The 18,065-nt window shown below is 52.6% G+C and overlaps 1 protein-coding gene across 7 annotated transcripts in view; it reads right to left on the minus strand.

The window, feature by feature from the left end:
* Positions 1-18,065, minus strand: part of Megf11 (multiple EGF like domains 11) — a 211,200-nt gene that overhangs the window by 38,412 nt on the left and 154,723 nt on the right. For all 7 annotated transcript variants that reach the window (XM_027925884.2, XM_071607325.1, XM_071607327.1 and 4 more), the window contains 2 exons: positions 17,108-17,320; positions 9,949-10,123 (listed from right to left, as the gene is read on the minus strand). In XM_027925884.2, the coding sequence (XP_027781685.1) occupies positions 9,949-10,123; positions 17,108-17,320 (388 nt within the window). The remainder of the gene's footprint in view (positions 1-9,948; positions 10,124-17,107; positions 17,321-18,065) is intronic.

An 18,065-nucleotide genomic window follows, 5' to 3' on the forward strand; every position in this document is an offset into this window, starting at 1 on the left:
CCCGGAGCCTCTGATGGCTTCTCTTCCCTGCTCTCTGCAGCTATTCCTGGAGTTTGGGGTCATCGGTGGGGGCGGCTTTTGGTGTCCAGTGTCACAGCCATGCCAGCAGCACACACAAGCAGTGTGCTCCATTGTTCACAAGCCCTTGCTAGGTGCCTGCTGTGCTCGCCATGCAGAACGCCGGCCCTGGGCCATTCCCCTGCCTCCGCTTCCCCTCATCCCCAGATAGCAGGGCTCTCAGGGAGGGAGCCTCATTTGTGATTTTTCCGGGGAAAAAGGGACACGTGGCCCACAAAGCAAAAAAGAGAACAGCTGGACCGCACACCAGTCACCGAGGCCTCTGCGAGGCACAGCAAACCCCGCTGGACCTCATTAGTGCGTCACGGATAAAGCAGCACCTGACAGCAGATGTGTGTTCCAGAGAAGAAACTGCACAAGACACAAGGAGCCAAGAGCCAGGCGGACAGAGGGAGAGAGGGATACAGGTTTCTTGTCATGGCCACCTCCCGTGCCTGCCTCCCTGTGCCGAGCAGGGAGTGCCCAGGGCCTGTGGAGTGGAGTAATTCTGCCTGGTTCCCAGGCAAGGGGAAGAAGAATGAATGTTAGGACCAAAAGCACCTGGAACATTCATTCTCACCTTTATTTGTCTAAAATGAAGAGGCTGCCAGTGACCCGAGGCTGCTCTGTACAGTTCTGTAGGATGTGCACTGCACAACCCTAGAGGCACCACGCACATGACCAGTCAGTGTAGATGTGTGCATGATGTATACATAGATACTTGATTGCATGTATGTGTATATGTGACATGTGTATAGGTGACATATGTTATATCAATTTTCTGGAAAATATCAGTGGAATATCTCAAGTGGGGTGTGCGTGATGGCCCTGCCGGGTTCACACTGGGGACTGGATCTGTGAGGGGGGTGCACACTGTAGTATCAGAATCCAGTTCCCCTGGGGTGGGGGCTGTGTGGTGTGGACGCAGGTTGGTGCCTGGAAGAGTCACACTAGCAATAATGATAGGGACAACATCCTGGGTGGGAACCAGACTGTGGGGGACAGAAGGCCCTCCAGAGGCTGATGGGGGGTGCAAACGAGGACCCAGGCGGATGTGGCCACGCCCTGCCTCCCTGGGCCTGGCTCAGGGGACTGAATCTTCCTCCTCAAAACACTGAGTAGAAGAGAGAAAAGTTCTTTTCTTCCAATGTTTCTGGGAGGGGACTCTTACAGGGTTCTTTTTTAAATTTACCCTCCCACCTCTCGTTTTCTTATTACCCCACCTTGATATGATTTATTCATGACCTTTTTCAATAACATCTTTCATTTTCCAGACATAATCACATCTTCTGGCAGGAATCCCTTCCCCTCCTGGGGTAGATAATTACTCTTGCAAATAGTATTACAGCTGCTAATGACTGTGAGGGGAGAGAGCCACGGCTGGGGGACGTTTGGGTGGGGGTGCTGGCATTTGAGGCACAGAGCTGGTTTCTTCCCTGCAGACCTAGTGGGTGGAGTCTGCGGGGCCCCGGTCCCCTGGGTGCCACACCCTGGTGTATCCACCAGTCAGTCCTTCTAAGCAACTGTTTGCTCTGGGGCTTCCGGAAGCCCCAGCAGGTAGGAGTCGGGCTGGAGCTCAGGCGGACTCCCAGCTAGTCCTGTCCTCAGGACTGACCCCAGCTCCCTGCCAGCTGTCCTTCAGGGAGCCTGGCCTTGGAGGCCTTAGCCCTGGGTCCTTCGTGTCCTTATAAGTCCTATCCTCTGGGACAAGACCACTCTGAACTGCAGTTTTCTCATCTATGAAATACACCAACAATACCTTCCTGGCTTTCCTGGCAGAGGCGCTGTGAGGACCAGCAGCTCAGGTGTGAGGGGCTGAGGGCCCAGCCTCCCTCCCGGAGAAGATGAAGGGTGGGAGGACACCGAGGCCCCCGCTGAGAAATGAGGTTGCTGGGGTTGTCCCCTATCCTAGGAAGAGGCCTGAGAAAGTGTCAGTCTGTTATTTAACAATGTACCCACAGCCCGGTCCTGTGCAGGCATCTTGGTTTGCAGGTCAAAGCACAGGCTCTGGGGTCAAAGAGCCATAGGCTCCGCTCCTGTTGGCCACTTACCAACCAGGGAAGGTGACTTTGCCTCTCTGAGCCTCAGTCTCCCCATCTGCCAAGTGGGTCCTAACAGCCTCTGCCTAAGGGTGGTTGTGAGATTGACCAGGAGCATGGAGGGTGGCCTAGGCCGCCCTGCACATCACGCTGGAGATGGGAGCATGGTCACCTCAGGCGGTTGTTGGTTTCCTGTGACTTGTGGTCCCCACTCCACCCTCTGGAATCTGAGGGCTCAGACCCAGGCCCTCCCCTCCCAGGGCTGGGAGCAGCAGAAGCCCCACCAATACCCAAGGCTCAGAGGAAAGGGAGCCTGGGTGTGTTTAGAGCAGGGCCTGAGACCTGCCCCAGCACCTTCTTCCGGGCACAGAGGGCTGCAGTGCCCGGCCAGGCCCACAGCCCCAGCTGGGAACCAGGGTGCTGGCGAGGACACCAGGAACACGGCAGCAAGAGTGTGGCCCGAGATGGCAGGTTTACTTTTCAGAACAGTAGAGTCAGCAATTTTCCCTAATTAAGCCACAAACTACGGGTCCCGAGGGGAAGACTGGACTCAGCCTTAGTGACACAAAGCCAATCTCCACGACTTTGCCAACATGACTTCACCTGCTGCTGCCCTCCTCCTGCACCCCGCCACTGTCCCTCCCTGCACAGGGAAACATCAGTCGGTGTCTGCTCCGTCATCAGGAGACTCATGACATGGAGGTAAAGCAGAAAGAGTTCTGACCTGGGAGTTGGGACCTCCACCCACAGCTTTCTGTGGGACTTGAGAAAAGCCACTTTCCCTCTCTGACCTCAGATTCTTTCTTTGTGCAGGGAGAAGGTGCACCGTGAAATGCAGAGCATCCTTCCATCTCTACCCTCAGGAGCCGGTTCCCACCTTTACCTTGTGAGTTCCGCACTGCATCTCATTCAGTGTACCGCTGACCTGCAGGACTGGCATTCTTAACCCATTGTACAGAAGGGAAACAGGGATTCGAAGACGCTTGGTACATTGCCTAAGCTCACACAGGCAGACAGACAGACCACGTGGGATTCCAACCCAGGCCTCTCTGACCCCAAAGTTCATGCCCTTTTACTTAATGCTGTATCTTTTCCACACAGCCACATAATGAATCCTGGGGAACGTTTATTGAGCAACTACTACACGCTGGGCTTTGTTCTAAGCATGTATCTATTTTATCTCATTCAATCTTAACAATCACACTATGACATAGTACCATTCTTTATCTTGTCTTATAGATAAAAAGCTAGGGTTTGAGATGCCTAAATAACTCCACCACAGCAGGTGACTGCAGAGCTGGGCTTGAGTACTGGAGTGTGTGTGTGATAATTTTGGATTGTTTCTGCTACTTAGCACTGTCGATGCTTCTTTGCTCAGGGGGCCGGAGCAGCCAGAGGGTAAATTCCTCATCTCCAGCACAGCATCCAGGAAAATCTTTTACTACTATAATTAGGAAATTAGTCAATAGTGGTGGTGGTGGTGGGGAATAGGAAGCTGATTTTCTGCTCTCAGGGCTAATAGTTTATAGACCTCAGTTTGATGAAGAATGAAACGATTAGAACAGGAAGCGCATCATCGTCCCCTCACCTGGCTGTCACTTCAGTGTGCATCCTCTCCTGGCTGTGCCTACCGTTGCTCCCCAGCACAAGTTCAGGGGCCACCCAACAGGCAGGCGCTCTCTGTCCTGCTGGGGGAGGCCAAGAGAGGGGATGTCTGTGAAGGATCCCGGGAGGCTTGGAGGAAATTGAGTCCCTGCCCCACTGATTTGCAGTTTCATCACTCTGGCCCCCTCCTGTCTCCCTGGCCAAAGCAGCTGAGGTTTGCACATGAGCCACACAGCGACAGCGCGCAGAAGGGGAGACAAATGCGGAAAGGAGTTTGTTCATTTGGGTGATGGAGTGCTCGCTCCCTTTGCCGGAGCGCGGGGTTCAATAACGGCAGACAGGGCTTCAAAAAATCGCAGCATAAATAGATGAGCCCTTTAAGGTAATAGAAATGCTGTCATCCCCGGGGAGAAATATGTGCCCCCGTTCCCCTGGGAGGGGGACATGGCCCTGCCCCCACCTCCTGAGCTCCTTGTCCCCATTACAGCCAGAGTCGAAGGGGACATCTACTGAGGAATGGCCACTGGGGCTCCATGCAGGAGGGGCCTGGGAGACCAAGTCTTTGCTGCCCTAGCAGTGACCACGCAGGCTGCTCCCCGCAGGCACCACGGTGGCAGCCATTCGTCCTGGAGCAGCGCAGGAGGCTCCATCAGGATGGCATCTTGGGGAGGCCTTCATTAGGGCAGGGAGGGCTGGCCAGCCGCGGAGCGGGGGGAGCTGGGAGTTGGACATTCTCCCCTGTGAGGAGGAGGCTACCCTCAGTTTTGGGGCTGCTCTTGGGAACCCCAGAGCCCTTAGCCCCAGCAGGGGGAAAGCTTCGGCTCACTTGGCTTTGCTACCGGCCACCTGAGCAGGGCCCCGGGGCCAGGCCTGGTCGGCCTCCTGAGTGTCACCCTTGGTGACAATATCGATGTGTAAAAAATGGCAATTACTAAAACGTGTTGACGGACGGCTAGTTTGCCAGCTCTTCTAAGGGCTTTGCAAGTGCTGGTGAACCGAATCCGCCCAGCGCTTCCGTGGGCTTTAGGGTAATTCCTGTTTCACACGCAACTAAACAGGGGCAGGAGGCCCAGCACCCCGGTCTGCGTGACCAACACACAGTACTGCCCAAGGCAGGGGTCTGCCATTGTCCAAAGAACGCAGAGGGGGTGCTGGAGGGCGGCCATGAACTTCAGAGGGGCCAACAGGTAGATTCAAGTCCCAATCCTGCAGGCAACGCCATGGATTTCCCTCCCGCACAGGGTTGGCAGGAGACGCGGCCTTGTCCTCAGGGCCGTGTGCAGTGAGGAGGCGGGATGGAAGGGCTGCCTCTGAGGAGAGGAGATTTAGGGAAGGCTTGTGGAAGAGCAGCCGTGGATCTCGGCCTGAAGGCCGAGAAGGGTGTGCGTGGGCTCTAGATGGACCGTGGGAGGGTGTTCTAGGCAGGGGGACAGCCTTGGCAAAGGCAAAGAGGCCCTGATGTAGGTGGGGAAAAGGGAGCCGTGTGTGGCTACCACACAGGTTCTGGCAGGACTGAGCCGGACGTGAGATTAGGGTGGACTAACTATTTTGTTTAATGTTTTGTTTTGATTTGGGGTACTGGAGGTTGAACCCACGGGTGCTCTACCTCTGAGCTACATCCTAGTCCTTTTCACTTTTTATTTTGAGACCAGAATCTTGTTAAATTGCTCAGGCTGGCCTCCAACTTGCGATCCTCCTGCCACAGCCTCCTGAGTAGCGGGGGCGGGGGGGGGGGGGGGGCGGGGGGTGGACTACAGGTGTGTGCCACAGTCCTGACTTGGGCTACTCAGTTTTGAGAGCAAGTTACAAAGGGTTTGCATGTTCTTTGATGGGCTCTGAGGGGCCATGGAGAAGGGTGATGTCACCTGAACCTGCAAGTGGATGGTCAGCTCCACCTGCCCCTCATCCACAATGCAGGGACTCCTCTAGCCAGGGTGGGTGGGTGAAAAGAAAGGTCCTCACCTCTTCAGAAAGACTCTGCCAGGACAGAGCTGCAGGTACTTCAGGACTCAGTTGGTCTGAGCTCCCCTCACTAACCCTTCATTCCATCTCCAGTTCACCCAGGTGCTCGGCATGGGTTCTGAGGGTGCTTAGGGACCTTGCATGTGCTGTCCAAGGTGCTGAAACAATGTCTCCCCTTTTAAGTATTCCCTTTGGAATGACTGGAACCCCCACCACTGTTTCTGTTGGGCAGAGAATTTCATTCTCATTTTACAGGTGAGAATTAGAAAATCCAAAGGAGGGTACCCAGAGCTATGAACTCGCTTATGACCTTCCAGCCCAAGACTATCCTCCCCCACTGGGAAGCCCTAGTGAGATTCACCAATGGATGCCCCCAAATAATGCCATTGCTGCTGCCGAGCTAATGGGTAAAATGCCCAGGGTCTCTTCCTACCTCCATCCCCATCTCTGTTCCCCAAATGCTGACATATCCACCTCACAGTGCCTCCTGGGACTGACTGATCACTCAGGGTGATGCACAGGTGCTTGGGTGGATCTGCCTGCAACAGCTAGTTCATCCTGACACTGTGTGTGTGTGTGTGTGTGTGTGCATGCCAGGACTTGGGGAAGCAAGTCCCCTCACCACCCTAAAAACTTAGCATTCCACCAGGGATCTATTATGTTCCAGGCACTAAGCTGTGAGTTTTCTGCATGAAGTTTCCCACTCTCACAGCTAAAGTCTCCTGTAACAGATGAGGACATTCAGGCTGAAGCAGGACAGTGACTTGCCAGTAGGCTGAGCAGGGGTGGGAAAGCCAGGATTTGAACACATATTTGTGTGGTTCTACAGCACCCCTTCCATCAGAGCTCATCAGCTAACAAAAGAGCTTTTGGGGGCTCCCGCCACTACTGGCTTCTTAATCCTAGGTGAGTCACTTATCCTGTTGGAACTTCAGCTCCTTGTTTGCAAATCGAGGAAAGTGTACCACTGCAGGGCTCCCGGGAGGCATGGAGGAGATGATGCAGGCAGCACGGACTTGGTGAGTGTCGCTACTGGTGTGGGAAGGATTATTATCAGAGCACCAATCCTTGGTGGTGGCTGGATGGGCGTCCAATGAGCCTTTGCATACACACCTCGCCCCAGTCCTTAGCAGAATGAATATCCAGTGTTCTGGTGAGAGGGGAGAGGGTGAGGGCCAACATGCCCAGCACGCCAAACAGGGCCTGCTTCTGCCCCATGTCCCTGTGCCCTCTGGAGGTGGGGACCACCTGGCTGGAGCAAGCAGGTCACTGAGGTCCCAGAGATGGTTCTGTACTATCTCATCAGCACTGGGCCTGGTGGTGTTGAGCCCAAGACCCCTCCCAGCCCTCAGAGAGTTGGCATTCATAAAGCTGCACGACATCCTGGTGGGAGGGGACAGCTGAGGATGTGGCCTCCTATCCATGACCAAGCATGTTGGCCACTCACATCTGACAGCAGGCAAGACTGCTTGACTCCTTCTATCTTACAGATAAGGAAACTGAGGCCCAAGAAGGTGAAGTGAGGCATCCAAGGTCGCCGAGCCTAGGGTGAAGGTCTCTGAACTTCCAGACTGGATCTTTTAATTAGCCCATCGCCAATTCCCTATCCTAAAGCCTGTTGGGAAACAGGCAAACCATCCGACAGACAAAGGCACATCTAATTATTACTGACTGCGGGGTAGTTTAAGGGGAGTGTGCTCTGCAGATTGGTTGTCCCACCCCCCACTTTGGCCAGAGCTGGCTAATTGCAGGAAGTCACATACTTGAGAAGCTGGGGTGAGGGCAAGAGTAACAGTATCCCCCTTGGAGCCTGGTGCTTGCAGAAATGAGTCACTTGCTGGTTGAGAAGAGTTGACTGTGCTGTAATCACCTTGAGGGGACCCTGCCTAACACCCAACAGGGCCCCAGAAAAGCCTTTCCAGGTATAATGAGGCTGAGCAGGAGATGAATGGCAATTCACGGGGTCTCACCAGGGCAGCGTGGCTCACCATCTGTCTTCCTCCTGAGCCCCAGGCAGGAAGGACTCCACTGTGAGATGATGCCAGCAAGCATCAAGCCCCCCAGAGTTCAAGGACAGGAAGTAATTTGCATCCCAGATGGGAGGCGGTGGCCTGGCCTCTAGACTAGTGGAGCTCCGGCTGGAGGCAGTGAGCACAGCAGCCCTTCTCCCCAGGCCCTCCCCGCCCCTCCCAGGCCCTGATTTTCCCTTCTTCTGAGGAACAGAGATTAAGCAGGGATCTGGGGGTGAAAAGGGGGAACAAGGAGGTGGGGCTCTCAGGACATCCATGATGACGCACATGAGCAGACCGTGACACCCCTCAATGAGTCCCACCCGCTTGGTGCACATGCCTTCTTGCTCTTGCTTTCCCTCATGTCCCCTGGAAGTGGCTATTTTCCCAATTTGGTCCATGGAGTCCACATAGCAGATCATCTTGGACATCAGTTGGTTCAGCTCCCCTGGCCACTCACCATGTACACTCTCCCAAAGTCACAGAACGACTGTAGTAGCCACACTGGAACTCGGCTAGGGTCGGGACACCCCATTAGCAGTTGGGTGCAGTCAACTTCAATCTCTTGATCATTTGTTCTGTGAGATTTTTAATCCCAAGTAATTATTCTCTCCTACCCAAACCCCAAACCTAGGGTGCTACCATTTTTCCGTGGAAGTTATGGACCACCACTCACACCAGTTCAGGCCAACTAGAAGGAAACCTCTAGAAGGAACAGACATTTTCCCTTTAAAGACACCAAAGAGTTTGTTTTCACCCAGCTTTATCTTTACTGAGGAAGAGGAAGAGACGCTAGGCCATGATTTGTCGTGCTTTGCAGACCAGGGATGACCTGCCCTCAAAAGACAGTGTCACCAAGTAAACAAGCCCCTCTCTGCCATTCTCATGACAGGGTTGTCTTGCAGACCGTGGGTCACCACCCTGGCAGCACACTGGCTTCAGTCAGATCACACCCAGACCAACAGTGCCAGCGCCTCTGGAAGTCCAGCCAGGTATCAGTGCAGCCCATGTCAAAAACCACAGCTGTTCATTCCCTTCCTCCTCAGGGTGGAGACACACCCACAGCATCAATCAGCTTGTCAAAGCTGCAGAGCCTCAGGCCCCACCCAGACCTGCCGCATCCGAACCTGACATTCAACAAGGCCCACTGCTACAGCGGCTCTGGGTGGCCTTTCTCTACACCAGGAAGCCACCACGAAGGCAGGTGTTCCATTTCACGGGTGAGGAAGCAGAGCCTAAGAGAGGTTATGTTGGCCTAAGGTCACACATCAGTGAGTTGGACAGCTAGGATGTGACGCAGATCCATTTCCAGAGGCCACACTCTTACATTGCACAAACCACTTCCTATAGCACAATTAAAAAAAAAAAAAAGAGTCTGGGGGACGTCTACACGAGGGTCCTTGGCCTCACAGCAAAATGCCCCACCTTTGAATAGGATTCTACTTCCAGTGTCAAGTTCCCCAGAATCAAACCTCATAAAGACGAGCATAATTCATGAGGAAACCCAAACAGTAAACAAACACGTGGGGAAAATGTTCACTCTCCCTAGTAATCAGAGAAATGCAAATTAGAGCAACAGTGAGGAACCATTTTCTACCTATCTAATTAGCAAAGATTTTTTTTTCTTAATGTTAGCGAAATTGAAATAGGTATACTCACAGACTACTGGTGACAGTGTAGATTTATATAACCCTGCAGGAAAGTGATATGGCAACATCCATCAGGAGCCATAAATATATTATGCCCACTGACCTGGGAATTCACCCTAAGGAAATAATTCAATAGGCGTGGAGGGAAGTGGTAGGAACCGGCTCACTGCGAGCCGGCTGTGATCGCTGGAATCAACTTAATATTCAGCGATAAGGGAATGGCTGAGCAAACTGGGGGTTCACGGGCTCCTGCAGTTCTGCAGCCATTTAAGATGATAATTAAGACGCAGCAACATAGAAGTGTAGATGAAAGAAGGCAGAACAGAAAACAGCATATGTGCACTGTGGGTATTATGATGTAAAAATGTCACCCTCATGAGGACACAGACAGGGAGGAACTGGGCACAAAAGAAAGCTAGTGTTTCAGAGCAGAGGGTGATTGAGTGACCTCCTCCGCTGTCGCTTTTACAATGACAAACCCCAGCCCTTGGAGAACAGCCTCAGGGGCTCTCCTGTCATAGACTCTCTGAAGGGGACACAGGAGACACTTGTGTCCAAACCCCTCTTGCCAGGGGGGAGCTGACCTGGAAGCAGTCAGGGAGGCCATGAGGGGCCGTCCTGTCTTACCATGAAGCCTGGGGCACAAGTGCAGCTCCCAGTGACGCTGTGGCAGTCGGCACCATTCTGACAGGTGCAAGGCAGCTGGCAGCCATCGCCGTAGTAGCCAGCAGGGCAGGACTCATTGCAGTGGTGGCCAGACCAGCCTGGCTGGCAGGTACAGGCTCCAGTGACGGGGTGGCAGCTGAGTCAATGAGAGAAAGGGGAGAGGACAGTCCGTCAGGGTTGTAGCCATGTCCCACTTTCTGCTCACCCCGAACCTGGTCTGCCCAGCATAGCCGGATTGAAGGACCTGGGAGGTCAAATGGCTCAGTGCCTTGCTTGTTTATCAGAAGATACTCAGACCACATTAATGGCCTCATGAGTCCCCAGAAACAGGCTCAGGTGGTTATGTAATTTGCCTAAAGTCACACAGCAAGGATTAGCTTGTAGCAAGATCAGGATTAGACCCCAGACCTTCTGACTCCCAAACATGTACACTTTATGAAACAACTACACAGAGACCAGAGTCTCCAGTCCCTCTCTAGTCATGTAGGCTACGGGGTCCAGGGTTTCACACACACCTCACCCAAGGCAGATCCCTAGTGTGGCCCCAAAAGATGGCAACGACACTCAGGGCCTCCCCAACTTGCAGGTGTTTGATGGATGTCAGATGAATTAAGATCAGACCCCAGGGTAGATGTGGCCTTTCCTCACCAGCAACATCTGCACTATAAAGTTCCCCCAAACCTGTGCTTTGCTAAGGCCCTTTCATGGTAGATGGGCTCTTTCTGATCCAGCGAGGCCAGAGAAAGGACCATTTGGCTGGAAGCAGGTGCTGCCTGGCATGACCCCAGAGAGGGCAGCGACCTCTGGCAGGCAGTGGTGTGATCCAGCAGCCAACGTCCATTCGTGGTCAGGGGGATGCTGGATGTGCTGCTCGGAGCTCCTACAGGAGTGCGACACGGACGGCCACAGCTGCTGTGGCCGAAATCCTGAGGCCACATTTCCCTCCCGCTGCTCCACATCAGGGACACTAAGGTGGGCATCTGCTGGGTGAACTGGCCTTCTCTGTGCTCACCTCTGGTTTCAAGGCTCCCTCTGGAACCAACCTTTCTTAGAACGGCTGGGAGCTGAGGCTGTTCCACCCGCTTCCTTCCTTTCCTCTCCCCTCTACTCGGGTCAGACCTGCATTGCAGTCTGACGGCTCCCTCCCCGTTTTCCTTGCACACAGATGTGTCCCCTAGTAAATCATTTGCTTTTGGCATATGCCTCTGGGACTGCCCAGACTCACACACCAGAAAAGGAGCTGGATGGTGGAAACAAGCCTCTAGACTCCCCGAGTGTCCCCTGCTCTGGAGTCTTGCTCCAGGGAAACTATCCAGAGAAATGTGCACTGGGCTGGCAGGAGGCCAGCTTTCTGGCTAAGTTTCCAGGAGGGCGGGGCTTTGTCTCTCTGGGCTACAGATGGGTTCCCAGGTCCTGGCTCAGAGTCACTGCCCAATTACATATTTGGGAGTGAGCACAGCTTTCCCCGAGTTTGATTGTATTCTGTGTCTGCCTGCCCCACCGGGCGCGGCTCTCTGGGGGGAGTCCTTGTCTGTCTCACTTACCTCTCAGGGCCCGGCAGGGGTCCTGGCACAGGGGAGGCACTTAATGTATATTTGACGAATGAATTAATGAACAAACTAATTATGTGCAGCCCAACCAAGCAGTTTCTCATCTGGGGGCCCTGGTTTTCTCACAGAAAATGAGGGGGTGGACAGAGGCAGACGATTCCTGAATAGTAAGTGCAAGTAGCTAATAATCATTTTGGAAGATGTTTAGTCTCATTAATCAAGTCAAAACAACAATTGGATCTCACTTTTTTCTCTACCAAAACAGTAAAGATGTTTTTTTAAAAAATGCTGGTAAAAATTTCAAAAATGATTTGAGGTTACATGTCAGGAGACCTAAAAACGTTCTGACTCTTTGGTCTCGTAATTCCATTTCTAAGAATCTATCCTAAGGAAATAATCAGAGTCATGCAGAAAGATTTATGCACAGAGATGTTCCCTGAAGCATTATTTATAACTGTGGAAAATGGAAGCAATTTGAATAATAATAAATAATATGTGACCAGGCTATTAAAGCACCAGGCACTTTACACACATATTTCTAACCTTCCAGCAAGCCTGTGAATTAGGAATTTGAGCCTTTGCACAGATGGCAGCTGGAGGTTACATGACTTGTCCAAGGTCACACAGCAAATGGGTGAGTGGTAGAGCAGGGTCTATCTGGCCATATTTATCTCCTGCCTCAGGCTGTCTCTGACACCAGGGTGATGGTCAAATAAATTATGATCATCTGCATGAAGGAATGCTAGAGAGGGATCCATTCGTTTTCAAGATATTTAATGACATGATACAGAGTTGTTATGATCTGCATCTGAAATGTCCCCAAGTCTCTTGTATTGAAGGCTTGGTCCCCAAGGCAGCAGCCTTCACAGGAGGGGCTTTTGGAAAATGATTGGATCATGAGGACTGTCACCTCACCAGGGGATTAAACTATTTGATGGGTTCATTCATAATTTTAACGGATTATTGGGAAGTGGTGGAAACTGTGAGGTGAGACCTAGTTGGAGGAAGTAGGTCCCTGGGGTGTGCCCTGGAAGGGCATTTCTTGTGTGTGGTCCCTTCCTTTCTCTCTTCTCACTCATCCTCTCTCTCTCTCTCTCTCTCTCTGAGGAACTTCCCTTCGCCATGTTTTTCTGCCATGATGCTCTGCCTCGATCCAGGCCCAAGGCTATGGAGCCAGCAGACCATGGACTGACGCCTCTGAAACCATGAGCCCAAAACAAATCTTTCCTCTTCTAAGTTGTTTCTCTTGGGTTCTTGTCATAGTGACAAAAAGCTGCCCAACACATATCTTAGTGAAATAAGTAAATTCCGTACAAAGTCATGATGTGAAATATGAAAAAGTGAGATAGACACAGACATGGATGAAGAATGAACAGTTTACAACGAAATTTCGTGCTGACCTCTAGGTTTAGAAATTATGAGTGACTCTTAAGTTTTTTCTTTAAATGTCTATGTATTCTCTAACTTTCCAAAACTGAGTGTCTTATCAAATTTATAAACAGATGCAAAACAATTAAAAATTGTAAATATGTAACAAAGAAGCATGGGTGTAAGGGATGAGTTCTTGAAACTTTCTGACCTTCACATTCTAGAATCAACACCCCACCCCCCTCCAAATATTGATGGGCACAGATGCCATAGGCAGAACCCACTTGGTGTCCCTGACCCTCAGCCCTCTCCACTCAAAGCCCTTAGGCAGACTCTTTCTAGGTTTCAACTTTCCAGGGGCCTCTCTGGGATTGAGGCTTAGGGTAGGGGGACCGGCTCAGTCATGGTCATGAGGGCTGACACGCTTGGACCCAGGAATGACCCAGTAAGTCCTGGCTGCAGCCATTGGCCCTCCCCAGTCCTGGAGATTCTAAAAAGGGTCTCAGGCACTTTTCTGCTCTTCTCCTCAGAAGATTCTTCTGCTCTCTCTGCCTCCAGAAGCATTGGGCTGGAATTCACCCACTGCAGGCTCTTACTGTGGCCAGGGTGCGGCCCCCTGAAAACACAGCTGCTCACAGTGCAAACCACACGGACTGCGCAGAGCTTGCTTTTCCGCCTTTGATCTCTGCCGCCATCTTTGGCTGCTTGGAGGCTGTCTAGATGCTAATTTTACTCTCCACTCTGGGAAACAGAAGGCCCAAGACCAGATCTGAAATCATCCTTTTCTTTTGGCTCTTCACATCTCTAGGATACTATTTCCAAAAATAATAATATCTGTGTTCTTAATTTCATTATTTGTCTTATCTTATAAAACTCCAAAAGTCCTTTTGAAAAGAGCATGGGGAATGGACAGCTGGGGGCCGTGGTCACTGTGCTCACGCCTTTGTCCCTCTGGAGAGGGACTTGCACGTTCCCTGCTCCCAAGCTTCTCTTCCTCCCACCTTGAGTCCCAGGCCCCTGAAGAGGCTCAGGCGAGACCCACTGTCACTGTGTGCAGGCTGGCTCCAGTCTCTCTGGTTTTCCCTGCTTTTCTCCTGTTTTCCCCAGAAAGAGATTAATCACAGGCTAATGGGAACTGAAAGATGGACAACGCGGGAATCTTCTCAGAGTGGATTTTTCTGCCTTCCTCTTGGCCGCGCTGAGATTTCCATCAAGGCCTCATCTGTTGGCTAAATCAAATCTTTCAGAGGTAATACATGATTGCGCCTTCTGGCATTGGTCTATGACAATCTAATTGTGGAAGGGACACTTAGAGGCCTGATGCTCGGGGTGCTCTTCCTCAAGGTTACTCCTTTATGAAGGAGGGTGGCTTCTTTGTGTGTGCTACAGAGTTGATGGAGTGGGGAAGCTCCCGGCCACTTCTTCCTTCCCAGGGTGTGACGCGACCCTGGGAAGCAGCCTGGGTGGGGGGCGGGAGCATAGAGAGGTTGGGCTGGGTGGCAGGACTGTGCTTGGCTGGCCTCGGGAGTACTTTGTCTTAAGACCTACAAGCCATTAGGGAGCAGGGGACTTTGTGGTAAGTTGTGCAGAAGTTGGGGGGAAATGAGATGTGGCTTCCAGGAATCTCACCTTCATCTCTTGGGGAGTGGGGTGGCAATTTCACTTTCAAAGACTACTAGAGAGGTTTCCCCCACTAGGCTGATGGAAAGTGATGGACAGGCTGGGAAACAGGCATAGAGGGGAGAAGAGTCAGACAATTGCTTAGACAGAGGTCGGTCTGAGGCCAGGACCTCAGGTCCAACACCCACCCCGTAGCTGCGACTTAACTGCTTTGAGATTGGGAGTCAGAGAGTTGCTCCTTTGCTTTTCTTGAATCCCAAGAGAAGCCTCTGTAATGGGTCAAAAACTCATGGGGAGAGAGGGGCTGACCTGTGTCCACTCAGAGGGGAAGAGCTCTTCTCTGTGTCCATGAGATCAAAGCCAAACGCAGCATGAACGAGTCCAGTTAGAGCAGAGGCTGTCAACCTCAGACGGTCTCACTTCCCACCTGACCTGGGGAGTTGGCAATGACTGGAAGCATTTCTGATGGTCACAACTTGGGCATGGGAAGGGGACACCACTGTTATTCTCTGGGTAGAGACCAGGGATCCTGCCAAACACTTCACAATGCACAGGACAGCCATGCGCAACCAAGAACCATCCAGCCCAAAATGTGAACAGTGACAGGATTGAGAAAGCCTGAGCTAGACAGAACCAAAAAACGTTTGGGGGCCCAGCCACTGGGGCAGTGTGCTAGGAGAAAGGGGTGAAATGTTAAAGAGCAAAATTAGGCAGACATCAGATCCCGTGCAGAACACCTGGAGAGACGAACTGTTCAACATGAACGCAGTGATGCTTCTTCACTGAAGACCTACTCTGTGCCAGGCACTGTGCAATACTGACATAGCAGCCACAGAAATGGACAAGCCAGGCCACTTGTGCCCTCAGGGCCCAGGCTGTGACAAAGCTCCCCTTCAGTGAGAACATGAATTCTGAGGAGCACGCCTCGGGTGGCCTGGAAGGCACCTCGGAGCCCCCACTCCCAGGAATCGCTACTGCCTCCCAATCCCTGAAACATGACATGCGTTAAAGACAGTAAAGCAAATAATCATTAATATTGGATGGGCTGAGATTAGCGACAGAGAAGAGGGAGTCCTTCCAGATTAATAATGCATGGAGGACTCCTTCAGAGGAGAGATAAATTATGCAGGGCACGGTTGCTCAGGCACGGGAGGAAAACAATAGCTCTTTAATTTGGGGCTTGGCTGGATCTCTGTGGCAGAGGCTCCCCCTGCACTGGAACTCAGCAGAAGCCTTGCGGAAGCCTTGGAGCCTTCCTTGTCTTCCCAGCGGGGGGTGGGTGTCCCCGCGTGGTTCTGACAAGTGGAACAGAGGCAGCTGCCCATTCCCTGACCAGCCACCTGGGGTCCTGTTTTTAATGCCTGCTCTGCAGACCCAGCCCAGATGCCACCTCCTCCAGGAAGCCTTCCCAGACCAGGGTAGCAGTCTCTAACTAATGGTAGGTGTGGTTAGGTGAACAGAATTTTTCTTTCTCAGCAGGATATAATAGAGAGCTGTGCCTCTGGTGTTGTCTTGTATTTGAAGGAAAATGGTGAACTTTACTCAGGATGAGTGAGCACTCAGACTTGTTCCTGAGGGCTGCCTCATGGCCCAGCCCTAGAGTACTCAGTGTTTGTTGAATGAATGAATGAGCGAATAAATCCCAGGTCACATACAGGCAGGTTTCTGGCTCCAGCACCTCTCTGGACAGTCTCCTTCCCAATTTCCACCCTTGCTTAGAACCACCTCCGCTCAGCCTTGAGGACCATTTTCAACTAAGCCATGACACACGCTGAGGGGCCTCTGCTTGCAGTGACCAGAGACTCCTAGGTGACCTGTGAAAAACCAAGCTGGCAATGAAGAAGGGCAGAGGCTGAGTCCAGCTGTCCTGGCACTAGGGCTGCAAACTGAGTGTGCTCTGCTCCCCCAACAGCAGCAGCACCACTGCCCAGAGCAGCCAGGGCCCCGGGGGCTGTCCACAGGCGGAGGGAGAGGGGTGCTCCCTGCACCTGCTCCCACCAGGTGAGAGGCAGCCAGAACAAAGGGCTGGGTCTCGCTGACGCGGGCTGGGGCATGGTGCAGGGAGGGAGGAGCCTTCAGGGCAGCCTGGGGCAGCCTGGCTTCTCTACTCGCCAGGTTCAGGCTCCATTGGCAGCAGGGGCCAGCTTCTGCTCAGGTGCCCCAAGCTACAAAGGACCAAGAAGCAGGGAAGAGCAGGCCCCAAGCTGAGGCCCTGATGAAGGGCTGGCTTCTGTCCCTCCTGTTCCTCTACCTTGCCAGGACCTCCTGGGACAACGTTCCCTGGGCCCCAGATGGGTCATACGGATTGTTAAGGTCCCTTCTGGTGTTGGCCCTCTGTGGCACAAGGCCCTGCGGTCACCACACCCTCTCCCTGCTGCAGTGTGTGGGGTCTCCGAGAGCCACGGTCTGAGGTGCAGGCAGCTGTTTGTGGAAGACAGAAGCGAGTGGGTTCTGGTCCTGACTCTGGCCACGTGGCCCTGGCTTCCCCTTGTTATCAAGGCAGTTACAGGAGCTGATGGCTGAGGTCTCCCAGCTCCCGCCCACCCTTTCCACCAGAGCCCCCTGCCCCAGCCCAGACCCACCTGATGGTGTTCTCGGGGTCACAGGGACAGGGCAAGAGGCAGCCTGGGCCGTGCAGACCCTCGGGGCACAGTCGCTCCTGGCAGCGTGGGCCCTTGTAGCCGGGTTCACACTCGCAGGCTCCTGTGCTGGGTGAACACTGGCCCCCGTTGTGGCAGTCACAGCGCTGCGAGCACTGGAAGCCGAAGGTCCCGAAGGGGCACTCCTCTTGGCACCTGTGGAGTAGCAGAGTGGGCTGTGGCTGGGCTCCCTCACCCGCTCTTCCAGATCCTTCCAGAATGTTCCCTTCCCTGCCTCCCCAGCTGATGGCCTCCCTCCTTTCTCCTCCTCCAGGAAGCACTCCATGGTGTAGTTACCCTGTCGGCTCCCTGCCTCAGGCCCCGTCTCCTTGGCACCCCAGCAATGAGTTTATGCACCCCAGCAATGACAATTATGTTTCACTGAGGCCAAACCTGATGTTTTTTCTACCTGTGGTGAACTACTTATGTTGTGGTTTAAATGTTTGTATCTCCTCCCGAATTCAGGATGGAACTTAATCCCCAGTGCAACAGTGTTAAAAGGTGCTGCCTTTGAGAGATTAGGTCATGAGGCTTCTGCCCTCCTGAATGGATTCATGTGCCCATAAAAGGGCTGGAGGGAACTAGCTAGGTCCCTTTCTTTGTCCTTCCATCCCTTGTAACACATGAGGACACAGCGTCCAAGGTGTCATCTTAGAAACAGAGACCAGGCCTTCACCAGCACTTTGATCTTGGCCATCTGGGCCCCCAAATTGTGAGAACTGGAAAACCATATTTATAAATTACCCAATCTCAGGTATTTTGTCATAGCAGCATGAATGGACTAAGATGATGTTTAGTATAAAACTTATCATCTAACCACTAAAGCCACTCAGTGGCTTTAAATACATTCATACTGTCATGAAACTATTACCACCATTCATCTCCAAAACTTCTTCATCTC

This window comes from Marmota flaviventris, chromosome 2, assembly GCF_047511675.1.
Source record: "Marmota flaviventris isolate mMarFla1 chromosome 2, mMarFla1.hap1, whole genome shotgun sequence".
Taxonomy (NCBI): Eukaryota; Metazoa; Chordata; class Mammalia; order Rodentia; family Sciuridae; genus Marmota; species Marmota flaviventris.